Source organism: Carcharhinus amblyrhynchos, chromosome 1 (genome assembly GCF_965287045.1).
Source record: "Carcharhinus amblyrhynchos chromosome 1, sCarAmb.v2.hapA, whole genome shotgun sequence".
In the NCBI taxonomy this organism is placed as follows: Eukaryota; Metazoa; Chordata; class Chondrichthyes; order Carcharhiniformes; family Carcharhinidae; genus Carcharhinus; species Carcharhinus amblyrhynchos.
The window spans coordinates 19,544,204-19,562,383 of NC_137324.1; the positions used below are offsets into that span (position 1 = coordinate 19,544,204).

Genomic DNA, 18,180 nt, shown 5'->3' on the forward strand with positions numbered 1-18,180 from the left:
ATAATTTGCTGCAAGCTTTGAATCTCAGTGAGGCCGTCAGTTGTCTGCTGCTCCTCAAAACACACCCATTATTATGGTGCCATGCAAGTACGCCATACGAATACATTAAGTGTCACACTTTCAATATTCTAAACCCCGTGTTCTCTCTGGGGCTGGGAATGAGGTTGAGAACATAAGAACATAAGAAATAGGAGCAGGAGTAGGCCATCGAGCCCTTCGAGCCTGCCCCGCCATTCAACAAGATCATGGCTGATCTGAAGTGGCTCAGTTCCACTTTCCCACTTTCTCCCCATAACCCTTAATCCCCTTGCCTACTAAAAACCTATCTACCCGCGTCTTAAATATATTTAGCGAGGTAGCTTCCACCACTTCAATGGGCAGAGAATTCCAGAGATTCACCACCCTTTGAGTGAAGAAATTCCTCCTCAACTCTGTTCTAAACTGCCCCCCCCTTATCTTGAGGCTGTGCCCTCTTGTCCTGTTGTCCTTTCTGAGCGGGAAGAACCTCTCCATCTCTACCCTATCCATCCCTTTCATCATCTTATACGTCTCAATGAGATCTCCCCTCATTCTTCTAAACTCTAACGAGTACATGCCTAGTTTATTCAGCCTCTCCTCATAGCTCAACCCCCTCAACTCTGGTATCAGCCTAGTGAACCTCCTCTGCACTCCCTCCAAGGCCAAAATATCCTTGCGCAAGTGCGGTGACCAAAACTACATACAGTACTCCAGCTGCGGCCTCACCAGTGCCCTGTACAGTTGCAGCAAGACCTCCCTACTTTTATATTCAATCCCCCTCGCTATGAAGGTCAGCATCCCATTTGCCTTCCTGACCACCTGCTGCACCTGTAGGCTGGGTTTTTGTGACTCACGCACAAGGACCCCCTGGTCCCTTTGCACCGCAGCATGCTGCAGCTTTTTGCCCTGTAAGTAGTAGTCCTTCCTACCATTGTTCCTACCAAAGTGGATAACCTCACACTTGCCAACATTGTATTCCATCTGCCTCACACTTGCCAACATTGTATTCCATCTGCCATTGAGACTGTGTGCATGCACGTGTATGCATTAAACTCAAAGTTTAAGACTTAATTTCTGTGATGGGTGTACATGGCCTCAGCATATATATGGCTAGAGATTGGTAAAGGGCTGCAGTGCATAGGATGTGGCACTGGAAGGGGTGCAGAGGAGATTCATTTGGTTGATTCCGGAGTTGAGAGGGTTGGTTTATGAGGAGAGACTGAGTAGACTGGGGCTACACTCATTGGAATTCAGAAGAATGAGGGGAGATCTTATAGTAACACATAATATTATGAAGGGATTAGATAAGTTAGAAGCAAGGAATTTGTTTCCACTGGCATGTGAAACTAAAACTGTGGGCATAGACTCAAATAAGGGGGGACAGATTTAGGACTGAGTTGAGGAGGAACTTCTTCATCCAAAGGGTTGTGAATCTGTGGATTTCCCTGCCCAGTGAAGCTGTTGAGGCTACCTTGTTGAATGTTTTTAAGGCAAGGATAATTTTTTGAATAGTAAAGGAATTAAGGGTTATGGTGAATAGGTGGGTAAGTGGAGCCGAGTCCATGAAAAGATCAGCTCTGATCTTATTGAATGGCAGAGCAGGCTTGAGGGGTCAGATGGCCTACTCCTGCTCCTAGTTCTTGTGTTCTGAAGTTCATCAGAATAATACCAGGGTTTAAGGAGTTAAATTGAAAAGATTATTTGTTAGTCACAAGTAAGCTTACATTCACACTGCAATGAAGATACTGTGAAAATCCCCTGGTAACCACACTCTGGTGTCTGTTCAGGTGAACGAAAGAGAATTTAGCACAGCCAATGCACCTAGCCTGCACATCTTTCGACAAGAGCAAGTTGCAGAAATGTGTCTTGCATGACCCTGCATTGAAGGTTCAGGTCTGATCAAAAGGTATTTCAAATAGTTATGGTATTGTATGGTGGTGATACGGAGAACCTATTTCCTCTGGTGTGGCAAGGCGGAACAAAGAGGCATGTTCTTCGAATTTGTGCCTGACTGTTCAGGAACTAAGTCAAGAAGCATATGGCACATAAAGAGTAATGAAAATCACACTCATAAAAAGCTGAGGGTGCTGTGACAAATTACATTTTCAGGAGTGAGGAGAATAAGGCCACCAGTGGATTTTGTAAAATATTACTTCATGGGATGTGAGAATTCTTAGCAAGGCCAGCATTTGTGATCCATCCCTGATTGCCGTTCAGAAGGTAATGGTGAACCACTGTCTTGAACCACAGCAGTTCATTTGGTACAACTTTTTTATATACTTTGGTATAACTTGATAGGTCACTTCTGAGGCCAGTTAAGAATCAACCACATTGCTGTGAGTCTGGACTCACAAGTAGGCCAGACCAGGTAAGGATGGATGATTTCTTTGCTCAAGTTGATAGGTTTTTATGATAATTGATGATAGTTTCACAGTCACCATTACTGGGACTTGACTTCTCAATTAATTGAATCTAAATTCCATTGGCCATGGTGAGATTTGAATCTGTATCCACGGAGGATTAACCAGGGCCTCTGGAATATTGATTAAAGGATATTAACACTACGATAGTGTCTCCCCTTGGAATCATTTTCATATTGCTGGTCTCCTGATCTCTAGCTACCTTGTTGTGGAACATCATGGAGTTGAATCCTACTGGCAAAGCTTATTCTTTCACTGCCCAGTAACTAGTTCATAACTACAACGGTTGCACAACTCATTCCCTTCTTGGGCCTGATTGATGAACCAGGCACAATACAGGGAAATAGTCACAGTCCCAATTATCATCCAACTTCTTTGAAATAATTAGGGCAGTACTGAGACAAAACTCATAAATGGTGTGAGTTTGGCTGTCAGTGAAAACGGCATGCTATTTTCACTGACACCCAAACTCACACCATTGTGGAGCAGATGTTCCCATTTGAAACAGCCAGGAGTCAACATAAATCAACAATATGGGGTTCCTATGCCATCTGTAGGTTTGTCAAGGCAGAAGGAAAGTAAATCCCCATTCACTACCAGTCCCACTGTTTCCTCCTTTCCCTCTCCACCTCCCCTGCTCCCCCCCAACCCCACCTTAAATTCTGTTTATAACTCAACTGCACAGGAAGCCCACAGATTTCCCTCCCCATTCCCCTCATTTGGGAGCTGCCTATCTCTCTATCCAAACTACACCTGCAACTTGCCAGAATTATTTCAGAAGCAGCCTGTTCTTAAAAATTGCTCAGCTCTTACCTGGGTTGTATTGGGCAAGCAGAGAGCTCATTCATTATTCCTAAATGATTCAATCACAACAATGTATCCCAAATTTCAGCCTGAATTAAAAAAGGAAGGTTAGAGCTTAATTTTAACTGACCAATATCTGTCAGAAGGAAAAAAAAGGTTGGAAAAATAGGAACAAATATTTCTCAATAGTGAGGCACCTGTTGTGGGGCAAATTATACTTTGGAGTTTTGTATTTGCTGGTCACTAATCTGCATAGATAAGTAGATGGATGAAGAAAGGAATTAAGGAGTTACATTTATATAGCAACTTTCACAACCTCAGAATGTCTTGAAACACTTCACAGGCAGTAAAGTACTTTGAAGCGTATCCCTGGGTTTAATACAGGGAAGCACTTGTATCCAGTTTGCACACCGCAGAGACTCAGTAAAGTCAATAAAATAAAAACCTCTTTTAATGATGTTGGTTAAGGGATAAATGTTGTCCGAAATGCCCTTGAACTTGCTTCAATATTGCCATGGGATCTTTAGAAACTAGAACTAGAGGGTAAATTGACCAAGATAAAGGGGAGCAGATTTAGGACCAAATTGAGGGGGAACTTCTTCACCCAAAGTGCTGTGAATCTGTGGAATTCCCTGCCCAGTGAAGCAGTTGAGGCTATCTCATTGAATGTTTTTAAGGCAAGGATAGATACATTTTTGAACAGTAAAGGAATTAAGGGCTACAGTAAGCAGGTGGGTAAGTGATGTTGAGTCCACAAAAATATCAGCCACCATCTTATTGAATGGTGGAGCAAGCTTGATGGGACATATGACCTACTCCTGTTCCTAGTTCTTATGTTCTAAATCCACATGGAGGTCAGATACAGTTTACCATTTTAATATGGAATACTGCACTGCTCCCATAGCATGTCACTGAAGTGCAGGTTGAGATTTTTTCTGGAGTGGATCTTGAACCTAAAACCTTCAGACTCAGACATGAGTGTTAGTAGTGACTGAAGAATGTGTCTTTAATGTACCTGCATTTTCCTGCATGAAAGAGGAGAAAATCTAGACCAAACAACACACTGCAGCTCAGTGTATTTGGAGAACAAAAACATAAATGTGAAATAAAATATTTCAGAACAATTAAGAAAATAAAGTTTAGCAACACAGCCGAAGATCCTGCTCGTCACTGCCACTGATCTTTATTGTGAAGTACGTGTACATGAAAAGCTCAGCTGAATGACCTGCCGATATTTGTATCTAGACTCATGCCCTTTCACGTGGGGCACTTGACAGCTGCTGAGCATCCGCAGAAGTGAATGAATTAACCACTTCAGGAGAGATGAAGATAAAACTGACAATGCAAATAAAGCTGAACAAACCTGAACATTTCATTATTTTTCTTTCACAATGAGAGCTTCGATTGTTTTGAAGTTTAACATTCTACACATCCCACCATTAGCTAAATTTTAGTTGTTTATTTCATGTCGACAATTTACATTGCAATAGGCATCCATAATTGAGGTGACATTATAAACTAACTGAGTCAAGTCAGCTCCTGTTTTTATTCATTCCAGCCCCATTAGAGAGCCTTTTGATGCATCCTGACAGGCTTGTTTTTTTTTGGCTCCTTCATTAGCAGCAGAATCACATTAAGCAGCTTCTCTTAAAGCACTCATTAGAATAGATTTTTAGAATGGCTCCAAAAAATACCACTTCATGGTCAAGGATAGGAATTATTTTTTTTCCATATGGGCTGTTGCTGCCCAACTACAGACAATTTTGGCATTTTCCAGTGGGTTTGCCAGTGTTTCTCAGTTCACAGTATTGCTGAGTGAGCCAGTGTAGTGTGCCAAGAAGGGACAGTGAGGTAATTAATTATTGGTGCACAATTTGCAATCGGCGGTGAAGAAATGGTGATCTGGAACAAAGCCCCCTCACCACCCCCCCCCCCACCCCCTCCCCACCACTATTAATGTAATGGGCTCTGGCACATCAGTTCCCCCGATTCATAGTGGCATCCAGAAACAGTGAAGTGATGGAGCAGGCTGAGCAACCAATCAGATGGAAGCATTCTCACAGGCAGTAAACCAGGAATCATCACAGCTGATGGTGATTAGTGTTTGGCCATTTTACAGAAAGCAAAATAAAGATGATGAAATTAAAATGCAAGTTGAATCTGATTAACAAACTTTTAAAATTAAAAATATAGGTTTTATTACTGGAAAAGGAATGGTATTTTAAAATGGCACTCTGGGGAATGACACTTCACATATCTACAATTAGCTTTTTGGGTGGCAGCACAATTATTCATCAGTAATTCTTATACAATTATGATTTAACACACTGTTAGGAACTCTGTTGCACCTCATTCAATAAGGATTAACATACTTAATCTTTTTTTTACAGCAGGAATGGTGCACAAAATCTTGTGGCTTCAAATCACTGATTCTATGTCGATCGCATCTGTTAAAACTGCAACAGTGCACCTTGCGGAGGAGAGGGTATCACTGATAACCAACTTCTGGATTCCCCGTGCCCAAGTGGACGTGCCAGAAGTTGCTGCTTTGTTTTGTACAGTCATTACAACAGCCAACTCCGGGCCAACCAGTGTGCCATTTATCCACCATGGGTGGTTGTCGGTAATTGCGTGAAGGGGTTAATCCGGGTTTACCCAATATTAACAAGCATGAAGCGGGGGGTGGGGGGGGGGGAGACAACGTCAAACAGCAATCAATGAAGGATGTGCATCATTGTAAGTGTGGTTCACATCTGTAGTGCACTTTGCTTAAGCTTCCAACGTGCAAAATGCTACATTCATGAATCCTGAAGCCTGCATCGATTGGCGAAGCCACCCTATTCCACCCCCCCCCCCACCCCCACCCCCGCACCCCAACCTCTGCAACAGCTGTTTCTTTGCTCTTGCTGAATTCTCTGGACCACGCCAAGTGCTGCGTTTCAAATGCCTCCTTCCACACGGAAGAGCCGACGCGCTCTGGGGGTGTCCTGTCGGTCGGGAGAGTGAACGCTCCCTCCCTTGCTCGCCGCCTCATTCGAGCCCTGCTCTGCGCCCACCCCCTTTCAATCTGCCCGTGTTTGACACAGCGCTGGGAAGTCTGAACGATCACTGAGTGGCTTACGACACTCTGTCAACACTCAGCACGCCTGCTTTCGCTCTGGCAGCGCAGAGCGCTCCCGCTAGGCAAAAAAAAGGGAGGGAGAGTCATGCTCCGCCGTGCAGCCTGCTCTTAAGCGGCACCCCGGCACCAAGCGGTTAGTTCGCCCGGCTCCCGTCTCCCCTGATGGAAGGTCACGCTTTGGTCAGTGGTCCTCTGCAGCCATGGGACGGCGACTCCGGGCTGGCGGAGCCCAATAATTCATGAGCAAGAGGAGACAGAGAGAGAGACAAGAGAGAGTTTGGGAAGGTGCCTCAGCAACACGGACCGCAGCCGCTGCAAAAGAAGGGGCGAGAGGAGAAGGATTTTATTTTATTATTGTTTGAAAGAACTTGCAACAACTGAGCCCCGACTGCTCTGATTCTCTGCCGAGGAGGCACAGCCCGGGGTAACTGATGGTGAGGCAGCTGAGAGGACTAGAATCACCCACACTGGGTCCCTTTTATTTTTTACAGTCTTTAACTAAGTGACAAATAAAAAAAAAAGACGGGTGACTGAATGGAGCCTGTCACTGTGCGGAAAAGGATGGGTAAGATTATTTTCGTTTGAATCCTTTCATTAAAGCAATCTCGCGTCTCCTTGCAGACTCTACAATGAAAAAGATCAACTGATGCTCAGATTTTCTTCTTTTCTGTTCCCCCTTCCTTTTTTTCAAAACCCCCCTCCTCCTCCTCCTCCTCCTCCTCTTCTCCCCTTTCCCTCGGACCTGGATGTCACTGAGGCAGGAGACCCACCTGCCCGAGTCAGAAAAAAACCTCAGTTGCCGGCTCCGACAAAAACTAACAGCAACAAATGACGGGGATGTGAAAAAGTTTGCCCCTTCGCAAGGTTTCTGGCTTTCAATTGGGGGGGGGGGAGGAGGAGGAGGAGGACAGAGAAAAAAGAGGGAAGGAGAGAGAGAGGGGGGAAGAGAGAGAGGAAGAGGCTCCAACCGGGGATTGGAGGTCTAAACTCTTGCTGATGGATTTCCTGCTAGTGGCTCTCAGTCTCCAGTGGCTCTTGGCGAAGCCTTCGGCGTGGCTGGTGTGCGTTCTGGGCTTGTTGCTGGAGATGCTGCCGGCCGCCTCTCAGACGGTGTGCGCCGGCCAGTGTCGCTGCGACGGCAAGTTGCTGTACTGCGAGTCGCAGAGCCTGAGCGAGATGCCGCGCAACCTGTCCGGCCTGCAGGGTCTGTCCCTCCGCTACAACAGCCTGTCCGAGCTGCGGGCCCACCAGTTCGGCGGCGTGCTGCAGCTCACCTGGCTTTACCTCGACCACAACCACATCTACTCGGTGGACGGCGCCGCCTTCCGCGGGCTGCGGCGCCTCAAGGAGCTGGTGCTGAGCTCCAACAAGATCGCCCAGCTGCCCAACTCCACCTTCCGGCCCATGCCCAACCTGCGGCATGTGCAGCTCTCCTACAACAACCTGCAGGCGCTGGAGCCCGACCTCTTCCACGGGCTCCGCAAGCTGCAGACCCTCCACCTGCGCTCCAACGCACTCAAGTCGATCCCGGTGCGGATCTTCCAGGACTGCCGGAGCCTGGAGTTCCTGGACGTGGGGTACAACCAGCTGCAGAGCCTGGCCCGCAACGCCTTCGCCGGCCTGCTGAAGCTCACCGAGCTCCACCTGGAACACAACGACCTGGTGAAAGTGAACTTCGCCCACTTCCCCCGGCTCCTTTCCCTCAGAACCCTCTACATGCAGTGGAATAAAGTCAGCATCGTGGTGAACTCTTTGGAGTGGACGTGGCACCACCTGGAAAAATTGGACCTCTCGGGGAACGAGATTGAGTTTATTGAGCCTTATGCCTTTGAGGTCGTGCCTAACCTCAAGATACTGCAACTGGATTCGAACCGCCTGACCGCCATCGAGCAGCCCATCCTGGACTCCTGGAGGTCTCTGACTAGCATCAGCCTGTCTGGGAACAGCTGGGAGTGCAGTCGGAATATCTGTGCGCTGGCCAGCTGGTTGAGCAGTTTTAAGGGTCACCATGAAGGCAGCCTGCTGTGTGCCAGCCCTGTGCATACCCAGGGCGAGGAGGTGCTGGACGCCGTGCACGGCTTTCACATATGTGACGAGCTGACCACCAGCACGCTGGCCATCTCGGACATGGCCAGTGTAGCAGCAACAGACCAAGGAATGACAGCAGTCAGGGATGCCTCCAGCATCTATGTCACGCAGGATACAACGGGAGTAAAGACCACTGATTTAATCACTGCCACTAGTGTGCTTTCTCCCGAGCAGCAGGAGAATACCATTCAGGTTCACAAGGTAATCACTGGCACCATGGCGTTGCTTTTCTCCTTTCTGATCGTGGTGCTCGTACTTTATGTTTCGTGGAAGTGTTTTCCCGCTGGCCTGAGGCACTTGAGGCAGTGCTTTGTGACACAGCGCCGCAAGCAGAAACAGCAACAAACTATGCACCAGATGGCTGCCATGTCCACACAGGAGTACTACGTGGACTACAAACCCAATCATATTGAAGGGGCACTGGTGATCATTAATGATTATGGATCGTGTTCGTGTCATCAGCAGCCAGCCAGGGAATGTGAAGTGTAATTTTCACTCCAGCCAGCCCCGCTGGAAATGGCTACAGTTGCTGGGTGGACCTGCTGGAGGCTAAGAGACTGGCACACGCACAAAGGACCACTTTACAATGCAGAGTTATGAATGAATTACACAGTACTGAATCCAACAAGCCTTGCCCTGGGGGGTCTTTCAAAAGCCCAAACAGTATTTAAGCTTCAATGCGTCTTTAAAACCTTTCAAACCATCCTCTGTCCGACTCTCATTTGAAATTTGTAAAAGGAAAAAAAATGTATATGTAACTCTTCTCACCAGTTTCTTATGATATTAAATCCACCTGTAAGATCTGGGAATAAGGGAGTTCAAGGCTCGTCAATGATGTAAGTTAATCAATTTTGTAAACTATCCTGATTTAAATAAATATTTTAAAAAATGTTATTTACGTTATTTACAGCAGAGTCAAGGTTAACAACATGCAAACATATTTATATTATGTATGTGGTAATGGGCGAGAAAATCCTCTTCAATCTTGCACTGTGATTTATTCCCCCCCCCCCCAACCCCACCCCTCACCCCCAATTCATTGCAGTAATTAACCCTCTCTTGGCATGTAAAATAAAACCCTGCAGAGTGGTCACAGTATAGCAAAGCCTAGATCACTCATATTCCCCGCGTGTGCAATAGGTTAATAATTAAAACTAAGCACAGATGTACCCCCGTTAGTCTGAGCACGCACTCATCATCTTCCTCTAGGTGTGTGTCACCTGGAACACTGCAGCCTACAGCCAAAGCAGGGCGGATAGTGATATCTTGCTGCAGTGTGTGTGTGTGTGTGTGTGCGGGGGGGGGGGGGGGGGGGAGCGGTGTGTGGGGGGTGGGTCATTTCTGTTAATACTTCCGTCCCACAAATGACCACATTTCTCCAGAAACAATAAACAGAATGGCAATAAATAAATAAGCTGCTTCACAAATGTACCTAACAAGGAAAGGGAAGTGAAAAATGAGTTTCTTGAGACAGGGACTAAGTTTTAATTTCTAGATCATGGGTAATTGTTGATACCAGCACAAAATACCAATTATGCATATTATTACCGATGGCAATGTTTTATTTCAAAACAGATAACATTCAACAATTTAAGGTTTGTTAACATTGTTATCCGATTTTATTTTTTACCCAATTGAAAAATATTTTCATATTTGAAGCCACACCACTCCAAAAAAAACCTAGCAACAAAATTCTGACATGTTTTTTCTCTTTAATTTATCTCTTTTCCAATACAGGAATTTCACATAACTCATGAATATGAGAATATTTCAACCCCTTTAGGGTGGAAAAGGTTAAATCATTCTGTGCATGCTGTGTACATTCTCCATGTATTTTTTTTCCGCACTTTGTGTTTTCATTTCCTTTCTCTATCTTAGAATCCCCTTTATACTGGGCTTTCTTTATTCTTGATCACTCTCTGCCCTTTTCATTGAAACCCCTTCTGTTCCTGGTTGGCAATCTGTAGCCTTTTTGGCTCCCACTATAAATTTCGCTTCAGAATGCCACAAGTTCTCATTCCTGGAGCCAATCCCTTCCTCCTTTCAAAGCTGAAGGCACTCAGAAAGCTAGCAGCAATTTCTCCGACACATCACTACATTGAGATGTCAATTGTGTTCTCAGTTCCAGTTGCTACAGTAAAATTGCAAGGACCTCGCAGCAAGATGACATGCCGGGGGAGCCAAACAGCAAAAAAGACATTTATTCCAAAACGGCTGCAACTTCATGCTGGAGCCAAAGTTGGTCCCAGTGTTTATTATGTTCTGTACTAACACATTGGATTCTCTGTCGCGATCTTCCAGCATGACACTGCTGCACTGTTGTGAAGCTTTACTCCCCAAAATTACTTTTCTGAGCTGCGCCCCCGACTTCCCCCCCCCCCAACCCGCCTCCTTCGTCTCCTTAGTTATTTGTCTAAAATAATATTTCAGTGAACTCCCTATTAAGTGCATTGTCTTTTTCCCCCCAATATTTTCCAGTACTTTCATTGTTGCTTCTGTTTCTTGGCCGTCATCCACTGTCCTATTAGCACTTAGGCTTGCCAATTCTGCTCCAGTGTGAACCGCGGAGCTGGCAGCTTTAGGAATTAGTTATAGATAGCCTTCGTAACTGACACAGTTTCAGTAGACCGCAGGATAAAGCACTGGTGATAGTCTAAATATGTCGAGATAACAGCACAGTTGATTTTTTTTAAAAAATTCTTACAAAATTCAACTATGCCTCACAGACCAATCTAAAGGGAGGTGTTATGAAAACTATCGTTAAAAGGAATCTCAATACCGGCATCTACTGGCGACTGCTTTCCTTGCTGGCATTCAGATATTCATTGGCAATTTACTTCCACTTTCTGTTCTGCTTACCATCGCTTATAGCATCTGCATTTCACTATCCCGTTATTCACATCTGATGAATGGTGCCACAATGTAAATGCTGACAAAGAAGCGGGGGGGGGGGGATAGATTTAAATCACACAAATGAGGGAGCTTGGAGATGAGATCCGAGTTTACAAAGCCCTGAGAACGTTTTAGCAAAGAGCTTGTGTTAAGGTTAAAGCTCTTACAAAATTATATCACATTTCATTTCAGAAAAGTCTCCCTCATCCACCCCAATTCCCCACTGCCACAGGAGAGAGAAAAAAATAATCACAGAAGCACAAGCATCAGCAGAGATGTTGCAATGGCCAGCGAGGTTGATGGACATGCATTTCTGAAAAATAAACTTCACTTTGCTCAGCAACAGTGAAGGTATAAATAGTAGATTTGTAGCCCCCTGCAAAGCTAATTTATGAATACACTGTAAACATTCCTTTCCTCCTACCAACAGGAGATGAGATTTGGTAAAGCAATTTGCTTTACGAGGGAGAAGGGATTAGTTTCAGCAAGGACACTTTCTTTTCACCCTCTAGTGCTCATCTTGACGAAATTGCTGAACTCTCCAAGGGCAACCATAAGCATTACTATCACTTGCCACTGCAGGCTCTGAGAGTAGTGATGGCAGATGAGTGTTAAAAAGCATGGATAGCTTTCAAAGAGGAGAAGAACACAGATCACCACGGAAAGACTTCACGTCCACTGACTTTTTTTTAAATACCAATTGCCATTTTTATTTCATTTGAAACATTCCCCTTTTCAATCCCCAGAATTCAAAGCCATAAACATCGTAGTTTAGATCTGTTTTTGCTCTTCCCGCAGGCCTAGGCTTAGTTCCTTTTTTCAAATAAAACCCAAAGTAATACAAAACGTGCGACATCCAACAATTACTCAAACCGACGCAACGTTACAAGGAGTTTGTTGCTGAACAATTCTAACCCAAGACTAATCAGCATAGGTCCGCACTGGGGATGGAATCTACTCCCTATGAATATTTTCTCAATTTCGCAAGCTCAGCCTTTGGGGTCAGAACAGAAAATTCTGAAATATCCAACTTAAATTTCTTTAAGACAGTCCAGAATGCTGGGAATTCAACAGCAGGTTCATCATTTTCCAGAAGATAAATGATTCAGGCCAAGCTGTTCACCAGGATGCCAGTTCTGAAGCATGCCAGATCTGTATAATCACACTTTCCAGTTGTCTCCTTACAGATCAGAGAGGTTCAAAGATGCAGTCCATACTCAAAGGCAGTTAATCTCCACCAGCACGTCGAGAAAAGTTGATCTTCCCAATCAACTTTTTCCCCGTCTGTGTGGAGTTTGCACGTTGTCCCTGTGTCTGTGCGGGTTTCCTCCCACACTCCAAAGATGTGCTGGTTAGGTTGATTGGCCATGCTGAATTGCCCCTTAATGTCAGGGGGACTAGGAGTGTAAATAGGTGACGTTACAAGGGATATGACCTGGGTGGGATTGCTGTCGGTGCAGGCCCGATGAGCTAAATGACCTCCTTCTGCACTGTAGATTCTATGAAAGCCTCACAGTGTGTACGATTTTGGGATGATATGGGAAAGTGATGCCCTCCATAGTTAAACTGCCCAAACCTTATAGCAGGAATGGGTGAGCTAATGGGGGCCGTGCGGTTTAGCTCAGTTAGCTGGACAGCTGCTTTGTGATACAGAGCGAGGCAAGGTTCAGTTCCCAGCTGAGGTTATCCACGAAGGCACTACCTTGTCAACCTTGCCCCTCGCCTGAGGTTTGGTGATCCTCAGGTTTAAATCACCACCAGCCTCTGGTTTTCTGACGACTTTCCCTTTTCTGTTGGGCAACGGGCACTGTGTGTAGTTAAACTGCGAGGAATAAAATGACAGCAAAATGTTCCCATGTCCCTGCAGGCACGTTAGACAGCACAGCGGAGCTGAGTCCAGCCCCGTTTTTGTAGCAAAGTGATTAGATAACAAAGGATTGATTTTTTTAAACTAGAACGGAGATTCAATCAGGAAACACTCAAGAATTAAATCAAAGGTCAGTAGCAAAGCATAGGAAAAAATCAGTGCAATTATACAAGGTAAACTTGAACTCGGTGCTTAGGTTAACTTGGAATCATTTTAAAAAATAAACTGTCATCTTGTATTTCTCCTCAATGCTATTTAGATGTCGTGACCGCATCGTTTTGAGTTCTTATGCTCACAATGTACTTCCGTTGAATAAGCGTGGGCTCTGCTTTATCAGAGGCACTGCCATAAATAAAGCAGCGTTAGTGGCCAGTTACATTCCCTGTGTTGGGTGGAAGCGGGGTAGTAACATTCAGAAAATTGGGGTTGGGTCTCCGCCTTCATAGATTTATTCCTGCTCCAAGCTCAATTTCTTACTATTTCTAAGTTTTGGAAGTGGCTGGCAGCTTTCAGCCAGTCCCTCAACTGTGCCCGACAGCTGAATGTAATCCCGAGTTAGTGTGGGTGATCTGAGTGTACTCTTGATTTGCCCTAAGTGTAATATGGCCTAATCAGGTTCCTCACAAAAATGTTATATATACACATATCTTTTTTTTCAGGAAGAACATGAAAATTCCTCCTGGCCCGAATCAAAATTATTCCACCGACTGCCAGCCCTTCTCTGCCCTGCTTTTATAATTGTCTCCTGCTCCATTTTAGTCACCGGTAGAGCCACCAGACTCTCCCTAATCTGAACGACCAAGTGCCTGTGAATTTATAGCTCAGCGCACTTGGCTCACCAACCGGACGCTAATGAAATAAAACCAAAACAAACGTTGGAAATAGTCAGTAGGTCAGGCAGCATTTATGGAGAGAGAAACAAAAGTTCATGTTTCAGGTTTCATCAGAGGCCGATCCATCTGTGCCTCTGTTTATCTGCTTTTGGGACCAGACGAAAAGAGCTCAATGTATCATTATTATCTCTGGATGTAGTTGGGAGGGCACCTTGCTCTCCTTTCGTCCAATTCTGACACATGTTCCCACTTCCAAAAATGTGCCTCTGGGTCTCTTGTTCCGTTTCCTTCACATTGAAACGTCTTTTAAATCGCTCCCAGCACCCTCAATTCCACCCTCCCCTTCCCCCCGTCCTCAAGGTCCAATTCTAAACTGAGATAATATCTGAAGGGAAGTCGCTGCCAATGTTCCCAGCTTTGACCCTTTATAAGAGCAATGGTGCCATCTAGTGACTCCCTCCACCACTCACTGTTTACAGTGAGATTGCAAGTTAACTAAATACAGAGTGTGAATCATTTTAAACAGATAATGCAGTCTTCGCCTGATCATTTTTATAAAAAGGATATACTTGACACTGCACTGGTAAACGAACGAGATTTAGACCTCAAGTTTGTTCTTACAGATTTTGGGAGTGCCGTACCATCTTAACAGCCGGAAAAAAAAGTTAGTGAATCAACCATTACAAAGAGGGCCGGGACATCTTCCCACGACCACCCAATTAGATATAGTCATGTGATTTGAAACTACTTTGGTATCCTGGCAACCTAGCTTGTTGCTATGGCAGTACAGCCAACGTCCACAACAATAGCTTCATTCTGTCTCCTTTCGGTTTATTTTGGACAATCTGTGGAGCCATGTCACATCCAGATATACAGTGCGTCAGGAGAATAAATCAGAGCCTCGGTGAGGAAGATCACAAGCGCCATATAAATAGGGCTGAAATGGTGTTGGGTGTAGACATGCTTTGCTTATGTTTCACCTTATCTCCTTCGTAGGAGTGCTGTGTTACTGTTCTGTTGTGCGATGCAAATGAGATCAAGCACCGGAGGGGGTGCGATGTCTGCTCGTATCAGCTTGGATCATATAGATCGAGCCCAAGACAGGAAGAGGCTTGCCTGTCTTGTTAGCTTGGATCTGTAATGTCTCACTGGTTGAAATTTTGAGTTGGACTTTGGATTGGAATGTGTATGGCTTAAATAAAAACTGTTGCATTGTGCCCATTTTGTATGTTTACTGTGCAGAGTGGACCCAGCTACCCTGGGGTGTGAAATACTGGAGGTGCACAGTTGCTCAGAAATCACCAGTGTGACTCCAATCTGAACAGGCTTGGTGCATGCACAGTTAGTGCGCTTTTGCATTTGCACTGAGAGGTGCCAGGAACGTTAGGGTCATAGAAAGGTATAAAATTCTAACAGGTTAGACAGTGTAGATTCAGAAAGAATGTTCCTGATGGTGGAGGAGTCCAGAACTTGGGGTCCATTGTTTGAGGATAAGGGATAAAACCTTTCAAAATTTAGGTGAGGAGAAATTTCTTTACCCAGAGAGTGGTGAATGTTGTGGCATTCACTACCACAGAATGTAGTTGAGGCTAAAACATTGTCTGATTTCAAGAAGAAATTAGATGTAGCTCTTGGGGCTAAAGGGATCAAGGAATATTGGAGGGAGGGAGGGATCAGGACATTGAATTTGATGATCAGCCATGATCAAAATTGATGGTGGAGCAGGTTCAAAGGGCTGAATGGCCTTCTCCTGCAGTTTCTATGACTATGTCCTGAACAAACTTTTTTTCATTCATTCATGGGACATGGGCGTCGCTGGCTGGCTGGCCAGCATTTATTGCCAATCCTTAGTTGTCCTTGAGAAGGTAGTGGTGAGCCACCTTCTTGAATTGCTGTATAGTCCATATGTTGTGGGCTAACCCACAATACTGTTAGGGAGGAAATTCTAGGATTTTGACACAGTGACAGCAAAGGAAGGATGATGTATTTCCAAGTCATGATAGTGAGTGGCTTGGAGGGGAACTTGCAGGTGGTGGAGTTCCCAGGTATCTGCTGCCCTTGTCCTTCTCGATAGAAGTGCTCCAGGGTTTGGAAAGTGCTGCCTAAGGATCTTTGGTGAATTTCTCTAGTGTATCTTGTAGATAGTACACACTGCTGATACTGATTGTCAGTGGTGGAGTGAGTGGATGTTTGTAGATGTGGTGCCAATCAAGTGGGCTGCTTTGTTCTGGATGGTGTCAAGCTTCTTGAGTTGTTAGAGCTGCACCCATCCAGCCAAGGGAGGAGTATTCCATCACACTGCTGACTTGTGCCTTGCAGATGGTGGACAGGCTTTGGGGAGTGAGGAAGTGAGTTACTTGCCACAGTATTCTTAGCCTCTGACTTGCTCTTGTAGCCACTGTGTTTATGTTTTAAGTTGGCACTCAATTTCCACATTGGTTAAAGCCAGAAGATGGACCAGCCCATGCGCTACCACTTACAGCCCGGATGTCACACAGTCAGATTAGCAGGTACTGTTACTCTGCAGTGCTTTCGGGCAGCAGACATTTAGGTCATACAGAACGGCTTGGTTACCTTGTGGTAATTCCGTGCTAAAAATTAAAGAGGGTCACAGCAAACATTGCTGCGTGCAGAGAAAGTGAAGGAAGGAACTGTCACCTTGTGCAGAATTGCCTGAATGGCATAAGTACAAGAGAAAACCTAGCACTGACATAACCTGCACTCCAGATAAATGTCAGGCAGGAAATCATCTATTCACCAGTACTGCTATTTTTCCCCTTAATTACTGTTTCCTCCACCTTTGAGTAATAAGATTATTATTTTGTTTTACTTCGAACCGTCAGAAAATATCTCTTGAGTCTCTGCCTGCTATCAGACCACACATGCGAACAGATCTGGTATGAAGGTTTTTCCAGGTAAAATAAAACATCTTGTAGCCTGGACATTCTTAGTCCCATTCACGGTAACTACTCTATCTCAGAGTTATTGTCTCACAGAAGGTGCTGCATGTCACCATATGAAGCATGGACTGTGGATGGCAGTGAATGACTTCTGAGCTCCACAAATTAAATGTTCGTCCATTTAAAAAGACAAGTGGACGCTCCGTGCAATTTTATGTCTTAAAAAAAATAACTCAAATAAAGAGGCAGGCCTCTGCTGTGTACAGTAAGAAATTGTTGTATTACATAATGATAATGAAGCAGGGGGTGACCTCTGGGCTACTCTGGCTGATGGTCATTAAAATCAATGCAGTTTTGTGTGTGGAAGTTTCCGCCCTTTTCATAATGAGCAAGGCAGCAGAGCGTTGTGTCTCTCTAAGCAGGGCAAGGCACATACATATTGATTGGGTACAGGAGAACTGGAATGCCACCTTTACTGGTGTAGGAGGAGGAGGAAATATCTGAATTGCTGGATTCCTGGCGATACTTTTCTCTTATAGGATGCAAAAGCTTTCAGAATATATTTTTGGAGTAAGAAAGCTCCTCCCTGCCAAAAGAACGTTTAAATATTCTGAAGTGGCCAAAAGCTACTCAACAGAATAGTTAAACGAGCAGTCAGGGACTTGAATAGCACTGACAACACAATATATGAAAGCTATAAATTAATATCTTAAAAGACAGCATCACCTGCTGTGCTGCCCTCAGGTAAGACGATAGTAAAACAGCCTCTTACAATGTCACTATTCATTTTCTAGTATCTCATTTATTATTACAAAGGGACATTGGATTTATGTGTTGATAACCTCGAACCTGATTTCTATCTTTGACAACAGTCTCTATCTAAGTATTTAACTTTGGGATTAAATCCTCTCACTGGAATGCTCTATCCTGAGTTGGAAGTAACTGCACAGTTAATAAATATGATGACACCTTCAAATGTGCATTTTTAAAACCCAAGAGCAGTTTGGCACAGTGGCACAGTGATTAGCACTGCTGCCTCACAGTGCCAGGGACCCGGGTCAATTCCAAACTTGGGTGACTGTCAGTGTGGTGTCTGCACATTCTCCGTGTGTCTGCATGGGTTTCCTTCAGGTGCTCCAGTTTCCTCCCACCGTCCAAAAATGTGAAGGTTAGGCTGGTTGGCCATGGTAAGTTGCCCCTTAGTGTCAGGGGGACTAGTAAAGATATGGGAGTTACA

The 18,180-nt window shown here is 44.8% G+C and overlaps 2 protein-coding genes across 2 annotated transcripts in view; one reads left to right on the top strand and one right to left on the bottom strand.

Moving 5' to 3' along the window:
- The window catches only part of ctnna2 (catenin (cadherin-associated protein), alpha 2), a 1,308,817-nt gene that overhangs the window by 714,157 nt on the left and 576,480 nt on the right, over positions 1-18,180 (bottom strand). The window lies entirely within an intron of this gene.
- On the top strand, positions 6,203-9,306 carry lrrtm1 (leucine rich repeat transmembrane neuronal 1). The gene is made up of 2 exons (XM_080197197.1): positions 6,203-6,928; positions 7,125-9,306. The coding sequence occupies exon 2, from the start codon at positions 7,360-7,362 to the stop codon at positions 8,938-8,940; it is 1,581 nt and encodes a 526-aa protein (XP_080053323.1). The 5' UTR covers positions 6,203-6,928; positions 7,125-7,359; the 3' UTR covers positions 8,941-9,306.

What these genes read in the sequence shown, in the direction of transcription:
- lrrtm1 (XM_080197197.1), top strand. Translation starts at nt 7,360, where the DNA reads ATGGATTTCCTGCTAGTGGCTCTCAGTCTCCAGTGGCTCTTGGCGAAG.